At 43.1% G+C, this 19,990-nt stretch overlaps 1 protein-coding gene across 5 annotated transcripts in view; it reads right to left on the bottom strand.

Annotated features, from left to right (window-relative positions):
- The window catches only part of slc6a9 (solute carrier family 6 member 9), a 214,519-nt gene that overhangs the window by 15,160 nt on the left and 179,369 nt on the right, over positions 1-19,990 (bottom strand). For all 5 annotated transcript variants that reach the window (XM_033028718.1, XM_033028719.1, XM_033028722.1 and 2 more), the window contains 3 exons: positions 14,955-15,111; positions 6,910-7,041; positions 5,814-6,075 (listed from right to left, as the gene is read on the bottom strand). In XM_033028718.1, the coding sequence (XP_032884609.1) occupies positions 5,814-6,075; positions 6,910-7,041; positions 14,955-15,111 (551 nt within the window). The remainder of the gene's footprint in view (positions 1-5,813; positions 6,076-6,909; positions 7,042-14,954; positions 15,112-19,990) is intronic.

Raw genomic sequence — 19,990 nt, 5'->3', positions numbered from 1 at the left:
TATGGCAATAGTCAGCATCAATATCGGGGCCAAATATTGCATTCACTTCCTCCACATTAACGTTTTGATGCATGTCTGGCTTATGTTGGTCTCAGCATCAACAAAACAACTAGTAAAAAATTCTGTCAAATATCCAAGTAGCCTCCTTTTGCTCTGCTATTTTATTTAATTCACATGTTTAATCAATAATGTTTTATTATTAATGTTTAATGTTTTAAATCATTCTTAACTGTCACTGTATGTCATGTTGTCACTTGTGGGCGGAGCACCAAGGCAAATTCCTTGTATGTGAATACTTGGCCAATAAACTTATTCATTCATTCATAAGAAGCAAATACTTACAGTTTTATTATCACTTAAAATATAGTTTTAGCTATAATGAGCAAATCTCTTCAACAATTCATGTGAGAAGACCCGAGGCATAATTTCTACCACAAAAGAGAATTATATTCCACATAGGCTTAATGGTGAGTATATATATTCACCAGCATCATTAAAAAGACACATTTTAAAAAGTGGCCATTGGGTAGTTTGGCCACATAGGTACATCTTGGCAGTGGTCAAAATATCTCATATTCATATACTGCTTGGCAGGCACGTGCCGTCAGGGTAGGCAGGTAGGCACTGCTGACCCTGATTAAAATTATAAAATGGTAATTATTAAATATAAATAGTAAAGGCACGGGAGAATTATGCCTAATAGGCATAATTCTCCCGTGCTTTTCATCCGCAGTACTTGTAACATGTGAAAGTATGTGCAGCTGACGTGCCATCGACGCAGCTGCAAGGCTTCAGTGACAAGGGGAGCTGAAGGCAGCTGCACTTCTGTCTTTGCACCGTGGACTGCGTACTGCGCATGCGCAGCGCAAGTTTCTTGGAGGGTTTTTCAAACATGGATTGCCATTATCTTAAGAGTGTCTTAAGAAACAAAGCGAGAAGAATGGAGTTTGTGTACAAATAATGTAAGTAAATTTCTTTGAGCTATATGTTTTTAAATACCATATTTCCCGGCAATGAAGACGCTATTTTTTACCCAAAAATAAGGCACGAAAATTTACCTGTGTCTTGGAGGCCGAAGGTTTGGTTGTTAACCAAGAAAGTAAGACTTGGCTATCCCTCAGTAAGCAACATCAAGAACGATGTTGCTGTGCTGAGGGATAGCCAAGCCTATCCCTCATTGCTGTCAGCTGATGGGGAGCGGCTGTAAAGTGGGAAGGGGCTGTAAAAGGACAGCACCACTGGGGGGGGAAGAGTTCCTTTCACAGCGTGTAGGGAGTCTGACCAGGGTTAAAGTGGCGGGGAGAGCAGGAGTGTTGAGAAGGAGGGGATCGGAGATCATGCCAGAAACTCACTCACTCACTCACTGCTGCCGCGACGCTCCAGGCGCAGAGCCACCGTATTGTGGCCGGGGAGGGAAGTAGCTCGGGTGGCTGCGAGCGGCTGCTAGGACCAGATAGTGGAACCGGCCACCACCTCAGTGCCTTATGCCGGCACGCTCACCTCTGGCAGCGCTCTCCGTCTGAACATTTCTCACCTGCTGCTCGCCGGCCTCGCTCATGTCAGCTGCTTCCTGCAAATCCTTAAATCCTGTGTCAGCGTGATCAAGGGACCAATTGAGGTTACTCGCGCTGACACAGGAGTAAGCACCACCGCCCGCTGTCCTGTTATCCATCGCTCACTGACCCGCTCTACATTGAAAGACACGGATCGGGCAGCGAATACCATGCAGTGTCACCCAGCGCAGCAAGTGAGGCCATGTCCTGCTCCCGACGGCAGTCGGAATTTAAGGATTTGCGGGAAGTGGCTGACATGAGCGAGGCTGGCGATCAGCAGGTGAGAGATGTTCAGTCGGAAAGCACTGTCAGAGGTGAGCGGGCCAGCAGAAGTGGCGGCCAGTTCTGCTGTCCGGTCCCAGCAGCTGCCCGCAGCCACCCAAGTTACTTCGCTCCCCGGCCACAATGCGGTGGCCCTGCGCCCGGAGCGCCGCAGCGAGTGAGTGAGTTGGTGGCATGATCCCCGACCCCCTCCTTCTCAACGCTCCTGCCCTCCCCGCAACTTTGCCCTGGGCCAGACTCCCCTCACGCTGTGAAAGGAACTCTCCCCCCAATTGGTCCCTTGAATTAGTCATTCAATACGATCACAACTGATTCAATTTGTCCCGGTGTGCTCCCATTTTCCCCACCATCTCTCCACCTGCCATCACCCTCCACCGCCCACCCATTCAGTAATTCAGAATGAAGGAGATTTGGAAGCCTTGGGCAAATTGAATTGTTACTCTTTATTTTTATTTTTTATTTTTTGAGCGTGAGAAATTCTATGTCCCGCCAGCCTTCTTTCAAAATTTAGCAACTCAAAATGGGGTTGCGTCTTCGACGCAGGTGCGTCTTCATTGCCGGGAAATACAGTGCTTTATTAAGAGATATGGCTTTTGAAGACGTTATAAAAGTCGACTGACAGCTTACGGAGAGGAGAACAATCCCCCCCCCCCCCCCCCCACACAACCAGCACACTACCCCTTGAATGCTCATCTCCCATCCCCAGATCCCCCATTTTCCTTTTACCCCTCATGCCCCTCCTCTCAATCTCTTACCATCCATATTCCTCCCTCCAGCTTTACATTTAATTCCTCTATTTCTCTCCTACCCTTTGACTCCTTTTCATGTCTGGTCTGTCACCTATTCCATGCATCTGCCAATCAACACCCCCTCAACTGCATCCACCTAGAACTTGCCAGGCTTTGCTCTGCCCCTACCTCTCCTTTCCAGCTTTGTCCCCTACTGCTGTCAGTCTGTAGGAGGGTCCCAACCCAAACCATTGTCCATTCCCTCCACAGATTCTGCATGGCCCATTGAGTTCACCTGTACTTAGTGTTTGCTCTCAAGATTTCATCATCTGCAGTTCCTTGTGTCTCCAGTAGTCAAAATATGATGGAAACTGCTTATTGTGAGAAATGATGGAGGTGGGGTTCCAAGCCCAGGCTTACAATTAAACAAGACAAGGCCCAACATCAATCACCTACACTTTGTCTGCTTGATGCAAAAAAGTTTGAAGCTTGGAAGAACTCTCTATATGCTATCATATCCCAGTGAACAATCCCAGATTCTTCATTAGTACAGGTGTCAGATGTTATAGGGAGAAGGCAGGAGAATTGGGTTAGGAGGGAGAGATAGATCAGCCATGATTGAATGATGGAGTAGACCTGACGGGCCAAGTGACCTAATTCTACTCTTATCACATGACTTTATGACCTTATGAACAACCCATTGTCCAAGTTGCTCCTTGACAGATGAGTTCAGGATGGATTTTTCAGAAATCAAGAAGGCAGGATGTTTATTGCCAATGCTGTGAAGGTTTGGAATTCATCCTTAAGTGCTAGCAATATATAATGCTAAGCATATCAGCTATTCATTCCACTGACTTCCTGCATTGACTTTGAAAGGTAGGAAGTCTAAAGTAACTGATAGCGGGTATCAAGAACTGGTAATCAAAGGCAGATTGTTCCCAAGTCTCTAAGTTATGAATATTAATTTCATAGTTATCAACATGCACCTTTATATCCAAATACTTTACAATTTGTAGTATGATTATTTAATCGGTATTTTGGTCCATAAATGTATGATAATAAAGACTCTCTGAAGCCTTGTATTCTGACACTGATTTCAGAATGGATATCAATAAACAATATCTAATCGAATCAGACTGTTGTTAAAACCAACCCAGGCTTACGGAGTTGAATTAATAATGGCAGAGAAATGCATTAGTTGGACAATAGCTTCCTCCGTTCTAGTGGAGGAAACAAAGCCCAATAAAAATACCTTCTATTTCTTCCTGCTGCTGACAGAAAGCTATGTATTTATAGCAGCAATCCAGTAGAAACATTTCATTTTCTTGTGCTTTCAATTAACATTGACTTTGAAACATTATTCTGTATAACGTATCGGCTGCAGATCCCTTTCCAATTGTTCTTTCAGGTTAGAATTATTTCAGTGTTGTTATTCCTTGTCTCAATGCTTTTCAGACATTTTCTAGTCACTGAGGAGGCACATTGACTTATTATTTCATGGATAAAAATATGCATGGTAGCTTAGCATGGGGGGGCGGGGAAGGGGGGGAAGGGGGGGAAGGGTGGTGGGAAAGACTAACTCATTCACCATTAATTAAGTCGCACAGCATAAATAGTGGAGTTTACAATGTGCAGTAGAACACAACTTTGTGGTTACCTGTCATGATCTGCAGTCAATTTAATTGCTGTCATCGAACTTGGTAAAGGGTGTGCATGGTTTGCACATCACAAAAGAGGGCAGAGTAGTTACTCCAGACCTGCAGTCAAACCATATTCTCATCTCTGGAGCAAACCACAATGTGCTGGAGGAACTTTTTGATTAAAAGAGGCGAATTACAAAGATATTATTGTTAGACCCAATTCCCCAAGTCCATGAAGGGAGGAAAAAGATCAGCCAGGATTGACCTTGACTCAAATGTGGACAACACCAGGGCAGATTTGGGCTCAGGGATGGATAGGTGAACGTCGGCATGTGGTTAGCCTTCTGTCATTCTGCCTGATATTCTGCAGCTCCTTCACCATATCCCCTACCTCAACCTTGCGGCCGATTGCAAGAAGTTGCTTAAATTAACGGTTTAGATCTTAAGGATCTCGGAAGAGTTTGCTAACGGCTGGCAGGTACAGGGTCCTGGTTGGACGTGTGACCTGGATCCCTGCATATTCAAGAGGGATTTGTTTTCCTTCTGAGTGGAAAGAATATAATTTAAAATGGGGGACAGCAAAACCTCCCAAAGCGTGCATTGCCTCCCTACCCACCCGCCACCACAATTCCTGTCAAGAGACCTATTTAATTACACTCAATGACGGTGGATCCTCGGAATATATAATATATATATAGAGCTATGGAGATCACCATTAATGAAATGAATGACAATCTCTTCAGGACCCTTGGAAATCCATCGGAATATGAGGTGGAGCTTCCTCGTGGTCACACTTGTCATTCAAAAGATTCCCTCTCTAAAATAGAGGCTTCCACAGTTGGCTTTCTTTGTACTGTTGACTCTTGGTTGGTTCTTGGTTTCTTGGTCCTCCAAAATATTCCAAATGGAATTTAAACTGGAGGTGGTACCACATGGAGGTACCCCATCTCCCCCCTCCCCAACACCTCTCTCCCCCTCCCCTCCCCTCCCCCACCCCTCTCTCCTCCCCCTCTCCATCTTCCTCTCCTCCCCCGCCTCCTTCCACCCCCATCCCTCTCTCCCCCACCCCCCTTCCCTCTCTACCCCACCCCCTTCCTTCTCTCCCTCCGCCCCCTACCCCTCTGTCCCTCTTCCACCTCTCCTCCTACCCCTCCCTTCCCTCTCTCCCCCCACCCCTCTCCCCTCCCTCCACACTCTTCCCCCTCCCTCCCCTACCCCATCTCCCTCCTCCCCTCCCTCCCCCCTCCCCATCCCTCTCTCCTCCCGTACCCTACCCCTCTCTCCTCCCCCTCTCCATCTCCCTCTCCTCACCCCTCTCCCTGCCTGCAGTCATACACAATAATAATAAATAACAAAACATACAATAAAAACAAGTTAACACCACCACAGTGAGTTCACCAAGCACCTCCTCACTGTGATGGAAGCAAAAGTCTTAGTCTCTGTCTCTTCCCTCCTTGTTCTCCCTCTAGTGAGGTAATGACAGACTGTACAGATGGCGTTTGATGAATTGCATTTAGGAGAAAACAGAATATGAAGAGACAAACAGTAATACAACATGGTGCTAGTGTCCATAACAGTGCATCACTATTAAATGGGAAGGCTGCTCTTACTTCCAGTACTCCTCACTAGGACTGGTCCTCTTTGCAGTTTGGTTCAGCAACATCGAGAAGTTTTGCGATAGGTCAGTGAAGTCGGTAGTTCGGTTGGGGTTCAGCATGCTGCTGCAATCCTCGGTGTTCCAGATATTATTGCAGTATGTCCACGGTAGAAGTGAAGTCATGGAGGCGAAGAAGTAGTAGAAGGAGATGCAAATGACCACATTGTAGTAGATTCCAATGTAGGAGGACACGACCATCATCCCATACCCGACTCCTGAGGGAAAGAAGTCAAACAATTCCATTTTACACGGTTGTCTTGCTTCATGTTTTAATCAGGCAATGTTATCTTGACTGAGACAAAAGATTTTAATGCTTTGAAAATGTAAGCAAAAGGGAAGTATACAGAATGCCAGCACAGGCCACATGTATTAGCTCCATATAGACAACATTAGAAGTCAAGATGGAACGGGTCGCTGGAGGTGTGGGGCAGTAGCTCTGCTAGCTGTGCACTAGATTTCTAGTAAAGTAATTTACAAGTCATTGTGACACATTTAGTGCTTCGCAGCTTGTCACCAGAGTCCTGAAATTAATACTCTACTCCAAGCTCTGTCACAGCAATGGGTTACCAGGATGACATAGGAAATGATTCAAGGACGTCCTCGAGGCCTCCTGGAAACTGTCTAACAATACCACGGGTGGGAACTCCTGCCCCATCAAAATGAAGTCGGGGCATACGGGATGGCATGGAGTCTCTCTGTTCGTAGAATGTGGAAGCCAAGCGAAGGACCTTCCATACTAACCCCTGCTCTCCTGCCCCACCAATGGTTTGCATCAGCCACAAGAACTAGAGTGGTAGCATGTTGTCCGCAACCCCCAGGAACTGCTGACATGAGGGGATTACAATTTTACAAGTCTATGATTCCATAAAAGTGCTTCAGGTATTGCTTTCTGCTATGTGTTTAATTTGCTTTGTAGATACAGGATTCTGTGTCTCTTGGGAAAGTCTGCAACTATCCTCTAAATACACATTCTTCTTTAATGGCATCCCCACCTCCAGCTTTCCTCTGCTGCTCGTACATTCCCTCAGGATGGAAATGAACTTTCTTACCTTTGAACATCGGGTTAACCCTCCACACACCAAGGCAGCCTTGGCTGGTGAACTGCCCAAAGGAAAGCTCCAGAAAAAAAAGAGGAATACCACAGAAGACCAGCATGATGATATAGGGAAACATAAAAGCACCTTTAAAAAAGAAGATCCAGCATTACAGATAATAGTCAAATTCCGAGAACAACTTGCATCAATGCAAACGTGTTGAAGGTGAACTATACAACATGGATGTCCAGATCGTATGAAGGCAATGATGAACATCAAGGTAGGATGGTACATCTTCAAATAACACAAAACTCTTGAGAAGTTCAGACACTGGATTTGCAACTTATATTTCAACATTTTTATTGTTTAATGTATCAAATGAAGAGTAATGTGTCAAATAAAATCATAAATGGATGTGCAAGCCAGAGAGGTGCTACATGCATAACTAAATCTAAATTAATACCATGTCAGCATCTGATGGCCAATGTTGTATAAATGTGAGTGAAGCTTTGGCTGAAATAAAGCAAATCATTATGGCAACTAATTTGTTATTAACATTTATCTGCTATCCAGCGTTACAGAGTATTGCGTACAGTTTTGGTCTCCTAATCTGAGGAAAGACATTCTTGCCATAGAGGGAGTACAGAGAATGTTCACCAGACTGTTTCCTGGGATGTCAGGACTTTCATATGAAGAAAGACTGGATAGACTTGGCTTGTACTCGCTAGAATTTAGAAGATTGAGGGGGGATCTTATAGAAACTTACAAAATTCTTAAGGGGTTGGACAGGCTAGATGCAGGAAAATTGTTCCCGATGTTGGGGAAGTCCAGAACAAGGGGTCACAGTTTAAGGATAAGGTAGAAGTCTTTTAGGACCGAGATGAGAAAAACACTTTTCACACAGAGAGTGGTGAATCTGTGGAATTCTCTACCACAGAAGGTAGTTGAGGCCAGTTCATTGGCTATATTTAAGAGGGAGTTAGATGTGGCCCTTGTGGCTAAAGGGATCAGGGGGTATGGAGAGAAGGCAGGTCCAGGATACTGAGTTGGATGATCAGCTATGATCATATTGAATGGCGGTGCAGGCTCGAAGGGCCGAATGGTCTACTCCTGCACCTATTTTCTATGTTTCTATGTTGCTATGTTACATTGCCCAATTTGTATGTTGCATTTTCTGGTGTAGTGAATCAGGAGTGCATACCCAATTTTACACTTGGTATTCTACATCCTTCACATTCTGCAATACTAATAAAGTCTTATAAGTTAATCCTATTAAGTATTGATTTAAAAAAAGTAGAACCAATACAATAAGAGAAAATAGTTCAGTATCCACATTAAATTTCAGTTAATATCAAGACATTTCAATGCAAATAGCTGGCTTGGTTTGATCTGGTACCTAATAAAATCTGTGCAAAATTATTCCGAGTAATATTGTCCCTCAGCAAGACTGGCAGATAGTACACATTCTATATGCTCATGCAAAGGGATGATGTTTTACATTGGTCTGTCCATTTTGTGCTGTCGCATTGATTTTTAATGAATGAATGACATTTTCAATATATTATGCTTATGTTTCCATAATATTTTAACATAAGCATCCCAAAAACAAAATCACCCCTTGAAAATGTATAATTTACTGGACTTCAGATGAGGTGACCAAAGAGGGTGAAAGAATAGGAATTTTGCACAATCAGCTTTGCACGCAACACTAATATAACACTCGGCATAGAAGAGATGCAAGGTTAAAGAAAAAAGCATGTCAGTGAGATTGTCAGGTCACCGCCCATTAGTAGGGAAGCTTCTTCCATTGATTAGATTTAAACATGTTTACATTTTCTCTGCAGATCACACAAGTCGGTCTGTGTAAAGGGACATGTGCACTGATTTGTAAGAGAAAAGTGACAAGAATACAGATGAGGACATGAATAAGAAATGTCAGAGGCAGAGAAGACCTTGGGAAGGACTGGGGCTAAATACATTTTAAATTACACTTAAGGCCACTAGCGTTACCATTTAAAAAAATTCTCCTGGAGACTAATTAAATTGCTTGCCAACGTCATTTTTATCTATATGGTTTCATGTTATTTCCCATTCATAAAATTGCCTTATGACAATTCCTTATGAGCTATATTTTCACCATAGTTAAAATACATTTACATCGCTTTGGGAATATTAGTTATAAAGGTGGCATGTGAAATATAGCAGAAACCTATGAAATAATGCTTAAATATTTTCAGAGAATGGCAAATGCAACATTTTACAGAGTATACACAAAGGCAAACAAATAGCTGAGCACATGTAACATAAAACGCTTCACAGAGAACAGACATTAAACAAAAGGAATGAAATCCGTGTCTTGTATCGATTAAATCTGTGGATTTATAAAATATTTTAGATATGATAAAAGAGATGCGCTTACATATAATTCGCAATTTGTTGGAAAATGCAGCAGCCCCTGAGGATTACAGCTAGCCATGAAAACATATGCAGGAATTTGAAAACCAGTCATCTTAACATTACTGGTTGGAAAACTAATGGAATCCCCTCAAAAAGAAAATAGAAAGCTATCCAGCAACCAAAATTATTAAAATGAACATACAGCACAGGTTAATTCAAGGGTAATACAGTGGATGTATTTTATTTTCCAGAGGTCTCTGATTAGTTGTTCCATAAGCAAATGAATGATAGGGTCAGCTTCTATGGAGCAAGGATGGGTAAATAGCATCATTTCAGAATGCAGAGGGTAGGGATAGTGGGTTGTTAATTCAAGGTGACAGAAGGCTAAACGTAGGCTTCCATTGGGTCAATGCTGTTGTTCATAATTTATACTAATAAACTTGACTCTGATTTAAACATTATTTATATATTTGCAAGCAACCCCAAGTTGCGGTGAAGGAGTTGGTCAATGCTGAGTAGGATAAGAACAAATTAAAGTGAGTGAATAATAATTATGTGAAGAATGGACATATTTTGCACAAGAATGTCAACACTTAGAAATGTGATACATAATACTTAAGGAAAGAAAATTGAAGAAAGTAATAATTTTAATGGTGTGGCAGATACCCAAGATATCTCAGAGAATAACTACACAAATCACTAGAAGCAGATTAATAAGACTGCAAAGCCGCAACTATTTATTGAGCATTCTGTCAAATTTGCTTTAACCTTGGGTTCAGCGAGTCTTGGGATTGCATAATTCTGGTTACCATATTGTAAATATTATGGGGAATGCAAAAAAGATTCCGAGGATGGGACTAGAAACAGAGATAAAGTGACTGACAAAGAAAATGTCTCACTTTTCTTGAAAAGCAATGGCTAAAGATTCAAGTGTAAAAAGTCGAGATAAAGCTGACACTGTTTCCCTGTGTAACGGAGGGCAAAACCTGGATTGGATAGGCAGTAAAATCTCGTACACAGTGGATCGAGATGAAACACCTTTACCCACCAAGTGGCAAGAATACGGAACTTGTTACCACAGAGGATAGCTGAGGCATTTAGAAGGAGTAAACATCTATTTGGGAATACATGGTATTAGCTACTGAGACGGCTCCAAGAGATCTTAGTGATTGTCTGCCACCTTATCATCATTAGAAAGCTGGACAAGAACATGAGGAAAGTGAGATTTGAGGATTACACCAATAGGCTTAGAAAATGAAAGAGATTACATCAATATGGCTTGGTTAGGTCAAATGGCATCCTTCTACCATTTATAATCTATGGAATCTATGCATCACAGAAAACTGAATCTTGACTTAAGGTGTCCATGCTAGAGTCTGTGGTCCATATGAACCTCCTCCTAACTATACTTCCTCAGAACCTTTATCCAATGCTTCTACTTCCTCCGAAGACTAAGGAAGTTTGACATGTCTCTAACATGTCTTTACCGATTTCTACAAATGCACTGCAGAAAGCATCTATATCAGAATGCATCACAGCTCAGTTTGGCAACAACTCTGCCCAGGACCAGAAGAAATTGCAGAGAGTTGTGGATGCATCCCAGTCCATCGCACAGACCACCTTTTCTCTCCCTCCCTTCCCCTAATTGACTGTCTCGGCTTCACACTGTCTCAGGAAACCAGTTAACATAATGAAGGATAACTAACATCCCGCTCCTCTTTCCCTTAGTGCAGAAGATGGCGGCGCTGTGAAACTTTTTTTGTCTAGTTTAGTACATTTTTTGGTTATTAGGTGGTGTTATGTGTGTGGGGGGGGGGGGTGAAACAGGGCTTTCTGTCTCTCCCTTCGGAGGAATGCGACTTTTTTGTCGTATCCCCCTTCTCTTCCCCCGTCTGCGCTGAGGCCTAATGGCGGAGCTGGCGGCCTCCAACCTGCGACCGACCTCGAGGGTCCGGAGGTAGAGCCAGCCAGGACTCTCCAACGCGAGGCTGGCCGTCTTCAGGCTGTGGCGACGTCCAGGTAGCGGCACGACTTGGCGCTCCGGTGAGGGCGGACGGCGCGGGGCTGAGACACTCCCGTGCGGGCGGCACGGTTATCGGCTGGAAGGCGCTCCCGTGTGAGCGGCCTGGGTCCCAGCTGGAAGGAGCTCCCGTGGGGGCAGCCCGGTGCGGGGCTGAGACGCTGCCGTGTGGGTGGCCTGGCTACTGGCTGGAAGGCGCTCCGGTGAGGGTGGACCGGCTCCCGGCTGGAAGGCGCTCCCGTGGGGGCAGCCCGGTGCGGGGCTGAGACGCTGCTGTGTGGGCGGCCCGGTGCGGGACGGAGACGGTACTCCGGCAGCTGAGGCGGCGGCGACCTGGATCCGGGGCTCGGCCGCGGGCCAGTGGATGACAACGTCGGGAGCTCGCAGGTCACAGGCTGGTGCCTGTTTTCCGGAGCTCCCGTTGCAACAGCTGCGTCCGCTGGACTGGAGGGCGGCAGCTTCGACCACCCCTGGGCCGCGGAGCTTGAACCGCGGGACTGATACCATCGCCCGGTGGGGTATCGCCTCGGCGCAGAGGGAGAAGAGGAGGGAAGAGACAGTAACTCTAAGACTTTTGCCTCCATCAGAGTGAGGAGGTGTTTGATGAACTCACTGTGGTGGATGTTAATTTGTGTTTATTGTGTGTTGTTATTATTACATATATGGCTGCAGGCAACAGCATTTCGTTCAGACCGAAAGGTCTGAATGACAATAAAGGAAATCTAAATCTAAAGATACAAAAGCTTGAAAGATCCAGGAACAGCTTCTTCCACGCTGATATCAGTCTACTGAACTGTCATTTCATAAGCTAAGGATGTTGTCTTGATCTCTCAACCTACCTTATTCCAGCTCTTGTACTTTTTCTTGCACTTGCAATGTCTCTGTAGTTCTAACACTATATTCTACACTCTTGTATTTTTCTCTTTGCACTACCTATTGTACTTGTATATTGTACTTACTGTATGTATAGTATGTTTCGTATATACACGGCAGTAATATACCTAATATATCCAGCATATATCCAGCATATCCTTCTTTACTTTTCACTCATGTGCTTAATCCACCATTATCTCTTTAAACAATCTATAATTGTTGTGTCAACTACTTTGCACGTTCTTTATATTCTTCAAGCAAAGAGTTTTCTCTTGAATATCTATAAAGTTATTTGGTGACTATTTCATATTTCTCAGCCCTAGATTGCCTTTCCTCTACATTCATAATCTTAAACATCACTGGCAGGTTACACCTTGCATTAGCTTTATGAGAAAAATCACAGCCTCTCTAGTCTAAATTAAGAGAATTTCTGATATCCAAGAATGTGTTACACAAAGAATTATAGACACTTTATTTTAGGCATCTGAGAGTGTGGAGAACAAGCGCACTTGAGAATGTATCAAAATGAGAAGAAATAATAATTACCTGAGAACATATTTTATAGAATAATAATCACACAATGTAACATAATGAGAATATCATGCATGTTAGAAGATGTTAGAATGGCAATCATGCAGTAAGAAAAACAGACATTTTGAAGAAACAGACAAAATGGCTTTATTGAAAATGATCAGAAAAAGTACAATTAATAATGAGTTTAGTCAGAATAACTGACAGTGGAGAATGTTAAATTGCGATTTAAGCCAATGTTTATATGACACACAGATAAAGTACCATATTGACATGGTGACACAGTAAGAAAAAAAGGACAGCAGAGAATTCAGCATAGGCTTAGAGGAACAGACACTTCAGAATGTATTTGATTGATAAAAACAGATTATTGAGAATGTGACACATTGAGAATAAAGAATATCAAAAGAAGTGACACTGGGAATACAACAACATGGAGTGCAACTGACATGAGAAAATGATACACTGAATGGCAAACACCTGAGATTTGACACACTGAGGATAATAGGCAGAGGATGACAAACATACAACGATGAAACTAAGAATATAGCATTCTGGCAATACAGCAAACTGAGTGTATGATACAATGGCAATAACAAACATCGGAGAATATGACACAGAACAACAAATAACCAAGAATGTCAGCCGTGATCATATTGAAGGGCCGAATGGCCTACTCCTGCACCTATTTTCTATGTTTCTATGTCTATGTCCCATGTTGAAAGTAACCTGATGATAACATGTTGAGAATATGAAACAACGAGATGGACAGACAGAATAAAAGTGTGAAAACTGAAAATAACAAATGCCTTGGAATGTTACACCCTGAGAATGTTCTAGGTTGAGAATAACAGACTATCAGAGAATGGTAACAACCTGAGAGTGTGGCAAATGTTTCAATAATGAAAGACAATGATAGGCTGAGAACATAGCTCATCGATAATGCAATCTCACCAAGGTTAACAGATATTGCGAATAACAAACACATGAAAATGTCACAGCCTGAGAGTGATGCTGACGACAGGGCTATATAATAATAATAAGAAGAAGAATGACATGAAAATGCAACACACTGAAAATACCAAACACCTGTGAACCGTGCACTGGGAATAACAGACTGGGAGTTTAACACAGGATCTGATGATGGAAATGACAGTGAGAATGGGACACACTTCGTCTGACAGACTGAGGCTGGAACACACTGAGAACAGGAAATATCAGAAATGCATTGCGAATGTGACTCACTGAGAAATAACCTAAACTGTAAACTGTATTTCCAGTCTGTATTTTCAAAAAAACACTTATATATCCACTTGCCATTTGTACAAAGGAGTCGGCCATTCCTGAAAGGAAAGTCAACTAATAGTTTGTGTAATTCTGCTGAGGTGTAATATCCGACTTGAAAATATATCGGTTTGTAAGGGAGAAATGGACTGTAGAGATTGAACACTACCTGTTGTACCTGTGTATGGCTTGTTGTACTTATGCATAGTATGGTTTCTACATACATGTCAGTAATATACCTATACAAATATATCCAGCATATCCTTCTTTGCTTTTCCCTCATGTGCTTAATCCACCCTTATCTCCTGAAAGAATCTATATTTGTTGGGTCAACTGTGCTGAATGTTCTTTTTATTCTTCAAGTGAAGAGATTTCTCTTAAACACTCCATATGATTATTTGGTGAGTATTTTATATTTATCAGCCCTAGTTTGCCTTTCCTCCTAGTCAAAACATCTTCTCATCTACATTCATAATCATAAATATCATTGGCAGCTTTAACTCTATGAGAAAAGTCTCAGCATCTCTAGTCTAGGTAAAGAGAATTTCTGACATCCAAGAATGTGTTACATGTAGAACATGTTGAATTCCAAACACTTATTTGACAGCTTTGACACCCTTACCACTTAAGAACTCTCCTATTTCCTACTTTACTCTCCTATTTGCCCCTCAGATTTTGGCCATATTCATAACACAAATATCTTTGATGAAAGAGTGCTATAGTAACTCATACTATATACATTGTACAACAGATACATGTATGTGCACCAATACAGACACACACTCAAACAAAAATGCCAAATTTACTCACAGCACTCACACATACATTTAAACAAGCACGTTCACACACGCATCAATTGATGCATACAAATGCTCAACAATGTCTTAACACATATTCACATCGGTTTAAAAATGAACACATGCTTATACCGAAAAAATACTGAAATTCTACGTACCTCCGCCATTTCTATAGCACAGATATGGGAACCTCCAGACATTGCCAAGACCTACAGCGTATCCAACACTAGTGAGGATGAACTCTATTTGATTGGACCAGTTCCCACGTTTCAAGTTTTCATCTTTCTTCACCATCTCACCTGGAATAGCACCATTCTGCAAAACGTTCAAAGAAAACCATCAGTGCCCAAGTAACTAAGCCCAGTTACATTCCATAGCTGCTGTGTTTCGGCTGTATTAATAACTGAAGCCTTACACCATGATAAAGGTTCAAATACTTTATTAACGACATAGCATAGATAACTGCATGCTAGCGCGTCTCTCTAATTCTAAGGGAAAACAGCGTCAGTCTGTAAACGTACCACCTGCCCCTTGGACAGTGGTGGCAGTGGCCTACTTGTTTTGGAATCACCTTTGGGAACAATGCCTGATCCGCTATAGGCACTGTAGCACGGGTCTGCCTCGACAGCAAATGTTGAGCGGGTGAACCCAAGATGGGATCACGGGAGATGTTGCGTAAGTTCAGCAGATCTAGGAATACATCAGATCTAGCTCTGTGGGAACGTTCCATGACCTGTTTTGCACTTTTGACAGCTCATTCAGCCAACCCATTCGACTGTGGATATTCAGCGCTGCTGGTAATGTGGCGAAAATTCCAGCATTTAGCAAACTCCCTGAAGTGCTGGCTGGTGAATTGACTGCCGTGGTCAGTTAGCAGTTTGCCCGAAGATCCGTGGACTTAAAAATGGCGTGATAACTTCGAAATCACTCCCTGGAAGTGGGGCTGCTAAGAAAATCAATGTCAAACCATCCTGAATACGAATCGACGGGAACTAGGTACTGCTTGCAATGCCAATCAAATATGTCAGCTGCCACTGTAGACCATGGGAGAGCAGGTACCGGATGTGAAAGAAGTGGTTGCTTTTGTTGGTGAGTTGCCAAGCTGTTGCACACTGCACAGGATGCCACATTCTCGGTGATGTAGTGGGCCATGCCAGGCCAGTAAAACACGCTTTTTACCCGTAGGACAGTAGCATCAGCGCTTGGGTGCCCTGCATGGACAGCGTTAAAATACTGGTTGTGCGTCGAAGCAGGAACCACAGCCTTGTGTCCTTTTAAAACAATGCCATCCTGCAACACAAGCTCATCACGGACAGCAAAGAAAGGCCGGACTGGCAGCGGTACGTTGTAGTGTTTGTCTGGCCAGCCGCGCTTAATGACGGAGGTAAGCAATTGTAGGGTACTGTCAGTAACTGTGTGGGCAAGTAAATCCTCCATATAGGATGAGGGGATAAAGGACCCGGCCATTACAATAAAGTCATAGATAACTGCATGCTAGTGCGTCTCTCTAATTCTAAGGGAAAACAGGCAGGGAGGAGTGCTGTAAAAGCAAGTGGGCCTAACTACAAAAGCATGACTCATAACATGAGCATCACTGATCTACACCTTTCAATCGTAACCTTATACCAATTTTAACATGCTTACTTTCTTCTCTCACATTGGCTTGCTCTCCCATGTGCCAACTTCCCTTGGCAAGAGGCTTTGATTATTGGCACAACCCATTAGGCAAAGACAATGGGCAGATGGTTAGTTGGGAATATGTGGTATCAGCTGGAGAAAAAACTGAATGTGGTATTAGAGATTAGCTACAATCTTTCCTCTCTAATTCTCTTCTTTTCATTTAGAGAAAGTATCTAAGAACTTCTGAGGCCAATCCAAGTCATAGCTAGTTTTCCACAGTAGCCTCTTACACAGCTACATTGTATAATCAAAAATCATGGAGTCATAGAGTGATACAGTGTGGAAACAGGCCCTTCTGCCCAACTTGCCCACACCAGTCAACAATGTCCCAGCTACATTAGTCCTACTTACCTGCGCTTGGTCCATATCCCTCCAAACCTGTCCTATCCATGTCTAACTGTTTCTTAAATGATTGGATGGTCCCAGCCTCACCTACCTCCTCTGGCAGCTTGATCCATACACCCACCACCCTTTGTGTGAAAAGGTTACCCCTCGGATTCCTATTTAATCTTTTCCCCTTCACCTTGAACCTATGTCCTCTGGTCCTCGATTCCCCTACTCTGGGCAAGAGACTCTGTGCATCTACCCAACCTATTCCTCTCATGATTTTGTATACCTCTATAAGATCCCCCTCATCCTCCTGCACTCCATGGAATAGAGACCCAGCCTACTCAACCTCTCCCTAAAGCTCACATCCTCTAATCCTGGCAACATCCTCGTAAATCTTTTCTGAACCCTTTCAAGCTTGACAATATCTTTCCTATAACATGGTGCCCATAACTGAACACAATATTGTAAATGCGTTCTCACCAACGTCTTATACAACTGCAACATGACCTCCTAACTTCTATACTCAATACTCTAACTGATGAAGGCCAAAGTGCCAAAAGCCTTTTTGACCACCTTATCTACCTGCGACTCGACCTTCAAGGAACATGCACCGTACTCCTAGATCCCTCTGCCCTACAGCATTACCCAGAGGCCTACAATTTACTGTGCAGGTCCTGCCCTTGTTCGACGTCCCGAAATTCAACACCTCACATTTCTCTGTATTAAATTACATCAGCCATTCCTCCGCCCACCTGACCAATCGATCCAGATCCTGCTGCAATCTTTCACAACCATCTTCACTTTCATGTTGAACAAAACAGTACTATTAAAATTAAATGTGGACAGTGGTCCTACACAGAGTGAGGACCTACTGTGCAAATAAGAAGACTCATTCTGTGTATCTGTGTGTCTGAAGTGCATGAGGGGAAGTCCCCTCATTAACTTTAACATTGAGTGTGTCTCTGTCTTTCACATTTGCTCACTGATCTGCTGAGTATACCTGACCCTTTATCCTTTATTCCACAATTGATTTGAGGGTAGAGATGCTGTCTTACAGCACCTGAGACTCGAGTTCGACCCTGACCATGGGTGCTGTCTATGCGGAGTTTGTATGTTCTCCCCATGACCTGCGTGGGATTTCTCTGGGTGCTCCGGTTTCCTCGCACACTCCAAAGATGTACAGGTTTGTTGTTTAATTGGCTTCGGTGAAATGGTAAATTGTCTCTCGTGTGTTTAGGATACTGTTAGTCTGTGGGGATTGCTGGTTGGCGTGGACTCAGTGGGCCTAAGGGCCTGTTTCAGCCTTGTATCTCTAAACTAAACTGAAGTAAATTAAGACTAGTGCTTCCCTAGTTAAAATGTCAAAACATTCTTTAACACCTGATTGTCTCAAAACTGGCTTTTGCGAGATATGTGCTGGTTGAACACTACACTACATATCCCTGTAGAGTTGAATAATCCAACAACCATTTCTCTCTAGGTTTATGTTAGCAGATAACCTGTTGACTGACATATCAGAGAGATGCAGGCACATCTCATTTAGCTGGCAATGCCTTGGACAGAATAATAACTGTCCAATAAACAAAGCTGACGACAGCTTGTAGAATAAGAGGGCTTGTGTCCTTGTAAAGTCCAATCAGTAGAACCAAAATGTTCTTTGTTATTTTTTGTAGGACATTGTAGTCTCCTGTTGAAGTATCAACATCAATGACTCAGTGTTTTGATTTGGATCAGAGCACGTGGAATCTAATTCCAGCCTAAGGAGAAACATGTGAGATCTTGCAGCTGAGATAGAGAATGGGGTTGTTACAAACAGTTCCACAGTTCTGCCACAGACTATTTAGTATTGTGCATATAACCACTGTTCTCGGTAGCTAGTTTTTCAATCATAATTGGAACCATTCCCAACACATTAGTTGTTTGGTTTTCATGGACTTAATTACTTATCTCCCGAAAATTCTGACCAGAATTTAAGAATGCCACTGCACCATCGCACACAGATCGCATTAAATCACTATTTGCTTTCTATTCTTTCCCATACTTCAGGCTCCATCCCAGCACAAGAAGAAAGTTTATAGAGCCCTGCCCCCAATGTTTTGGATTGCTTCATGTAATTAAATACTGAGCCTTACTTATTAACAAGCTAGTGCCCTGACATTTGCATGCAAAACGTCAGCTTGCTCCTGATATGATGGATAAACATGACTGGGCATTGCTGGGGTTGGAAGCTCATCAAATCTTTTTTTTTATGTAAAGGAAGATCATCAACACATTTTGGTCTTCCCGAAACCTGCTGGCTTTCCATTGTAACAAGGCATCCTAGAGTCAATGCTGCCGACTGGTATATTCCACAGTGCAGGAGTGCATTCTGAGGGATAATAATAATAATAATGGATGGGATTTATATAGCGCCTTTCTAATACTCAAGGCGCTTTACATCGCATTATTCATTCACTCCTCAGTCACACTCGGTGGTGGTAAGCTACTACTTCTGTAGCCACAGCTGCCCTGGGGCAGACTGACGGAAGCGTGGCTGCCAATCTGCGCCTACGGCCCCTCCGACCACCACCAATCACTCACACACAGTCACACACATTCACACACAGGCAAAGGTGGGTGAAGTGCCTTGCCCAAGGACACAACAACAGTATGCACTCCAAGCGGGATTCGAACCGGCTACCTTCCGGTCGCCAGCCGAACACTTAGCCCATTGTGCCATCTGTCGTCCCGATGCACGGGATGCACTGAAGTGCGGTGCAGCCACAAAAGCTCTGTGGGAAAGAATCACAGATGAGGGCCCTGCCACCAATAGACAACGAGGACTAGTCCTTTTGTAACAGCATCTCAAGCACTTCATGGTTGTCCTGCTTATGAATGAAACATGAGTGGTGCTAACACATTGTAAGAGAATGTACTGAATTGATAGTACAATTAATATAGGAAAAGACATGTCCCAATTTAATTTACTGTACATTTTATGTATAAAGCATATGTTTGAAATTAAGAAAATTCCTTTATGCTCCGGTTAAAATGCATGGGAAAGTGGTACCAAAACAAGATGCACTTAACCCACTAACACAAAGTACACATTTATTAGGAAACAACAAGAGAAAATAAAGAGTTATCAATATATGCCAGTGAGTTTTAAAAGGACTGAACAGGTACTGTTGGAAACCAATCTCCA

Source organism: Amblyraja radiata, chromosome 10 (assembly GCF_010909765.2).
Source record: "Amblyraja radiata isolate CabotCenter1 chromosome 10, sAmbRad1.1.pri, whole genome shotgun sequence".
In the NCBI taxonomy this organism is placed as follows: domain Eukaryota; kingdom Metazoa; phylum Chordata; class Chondrichthyes; order Rajiformes; family Rajidae; genus Amblyraja; species Amblyraja radiata.
This window is presented reverse-complemented; position numbering and strand designations above follow the sequence as displayed.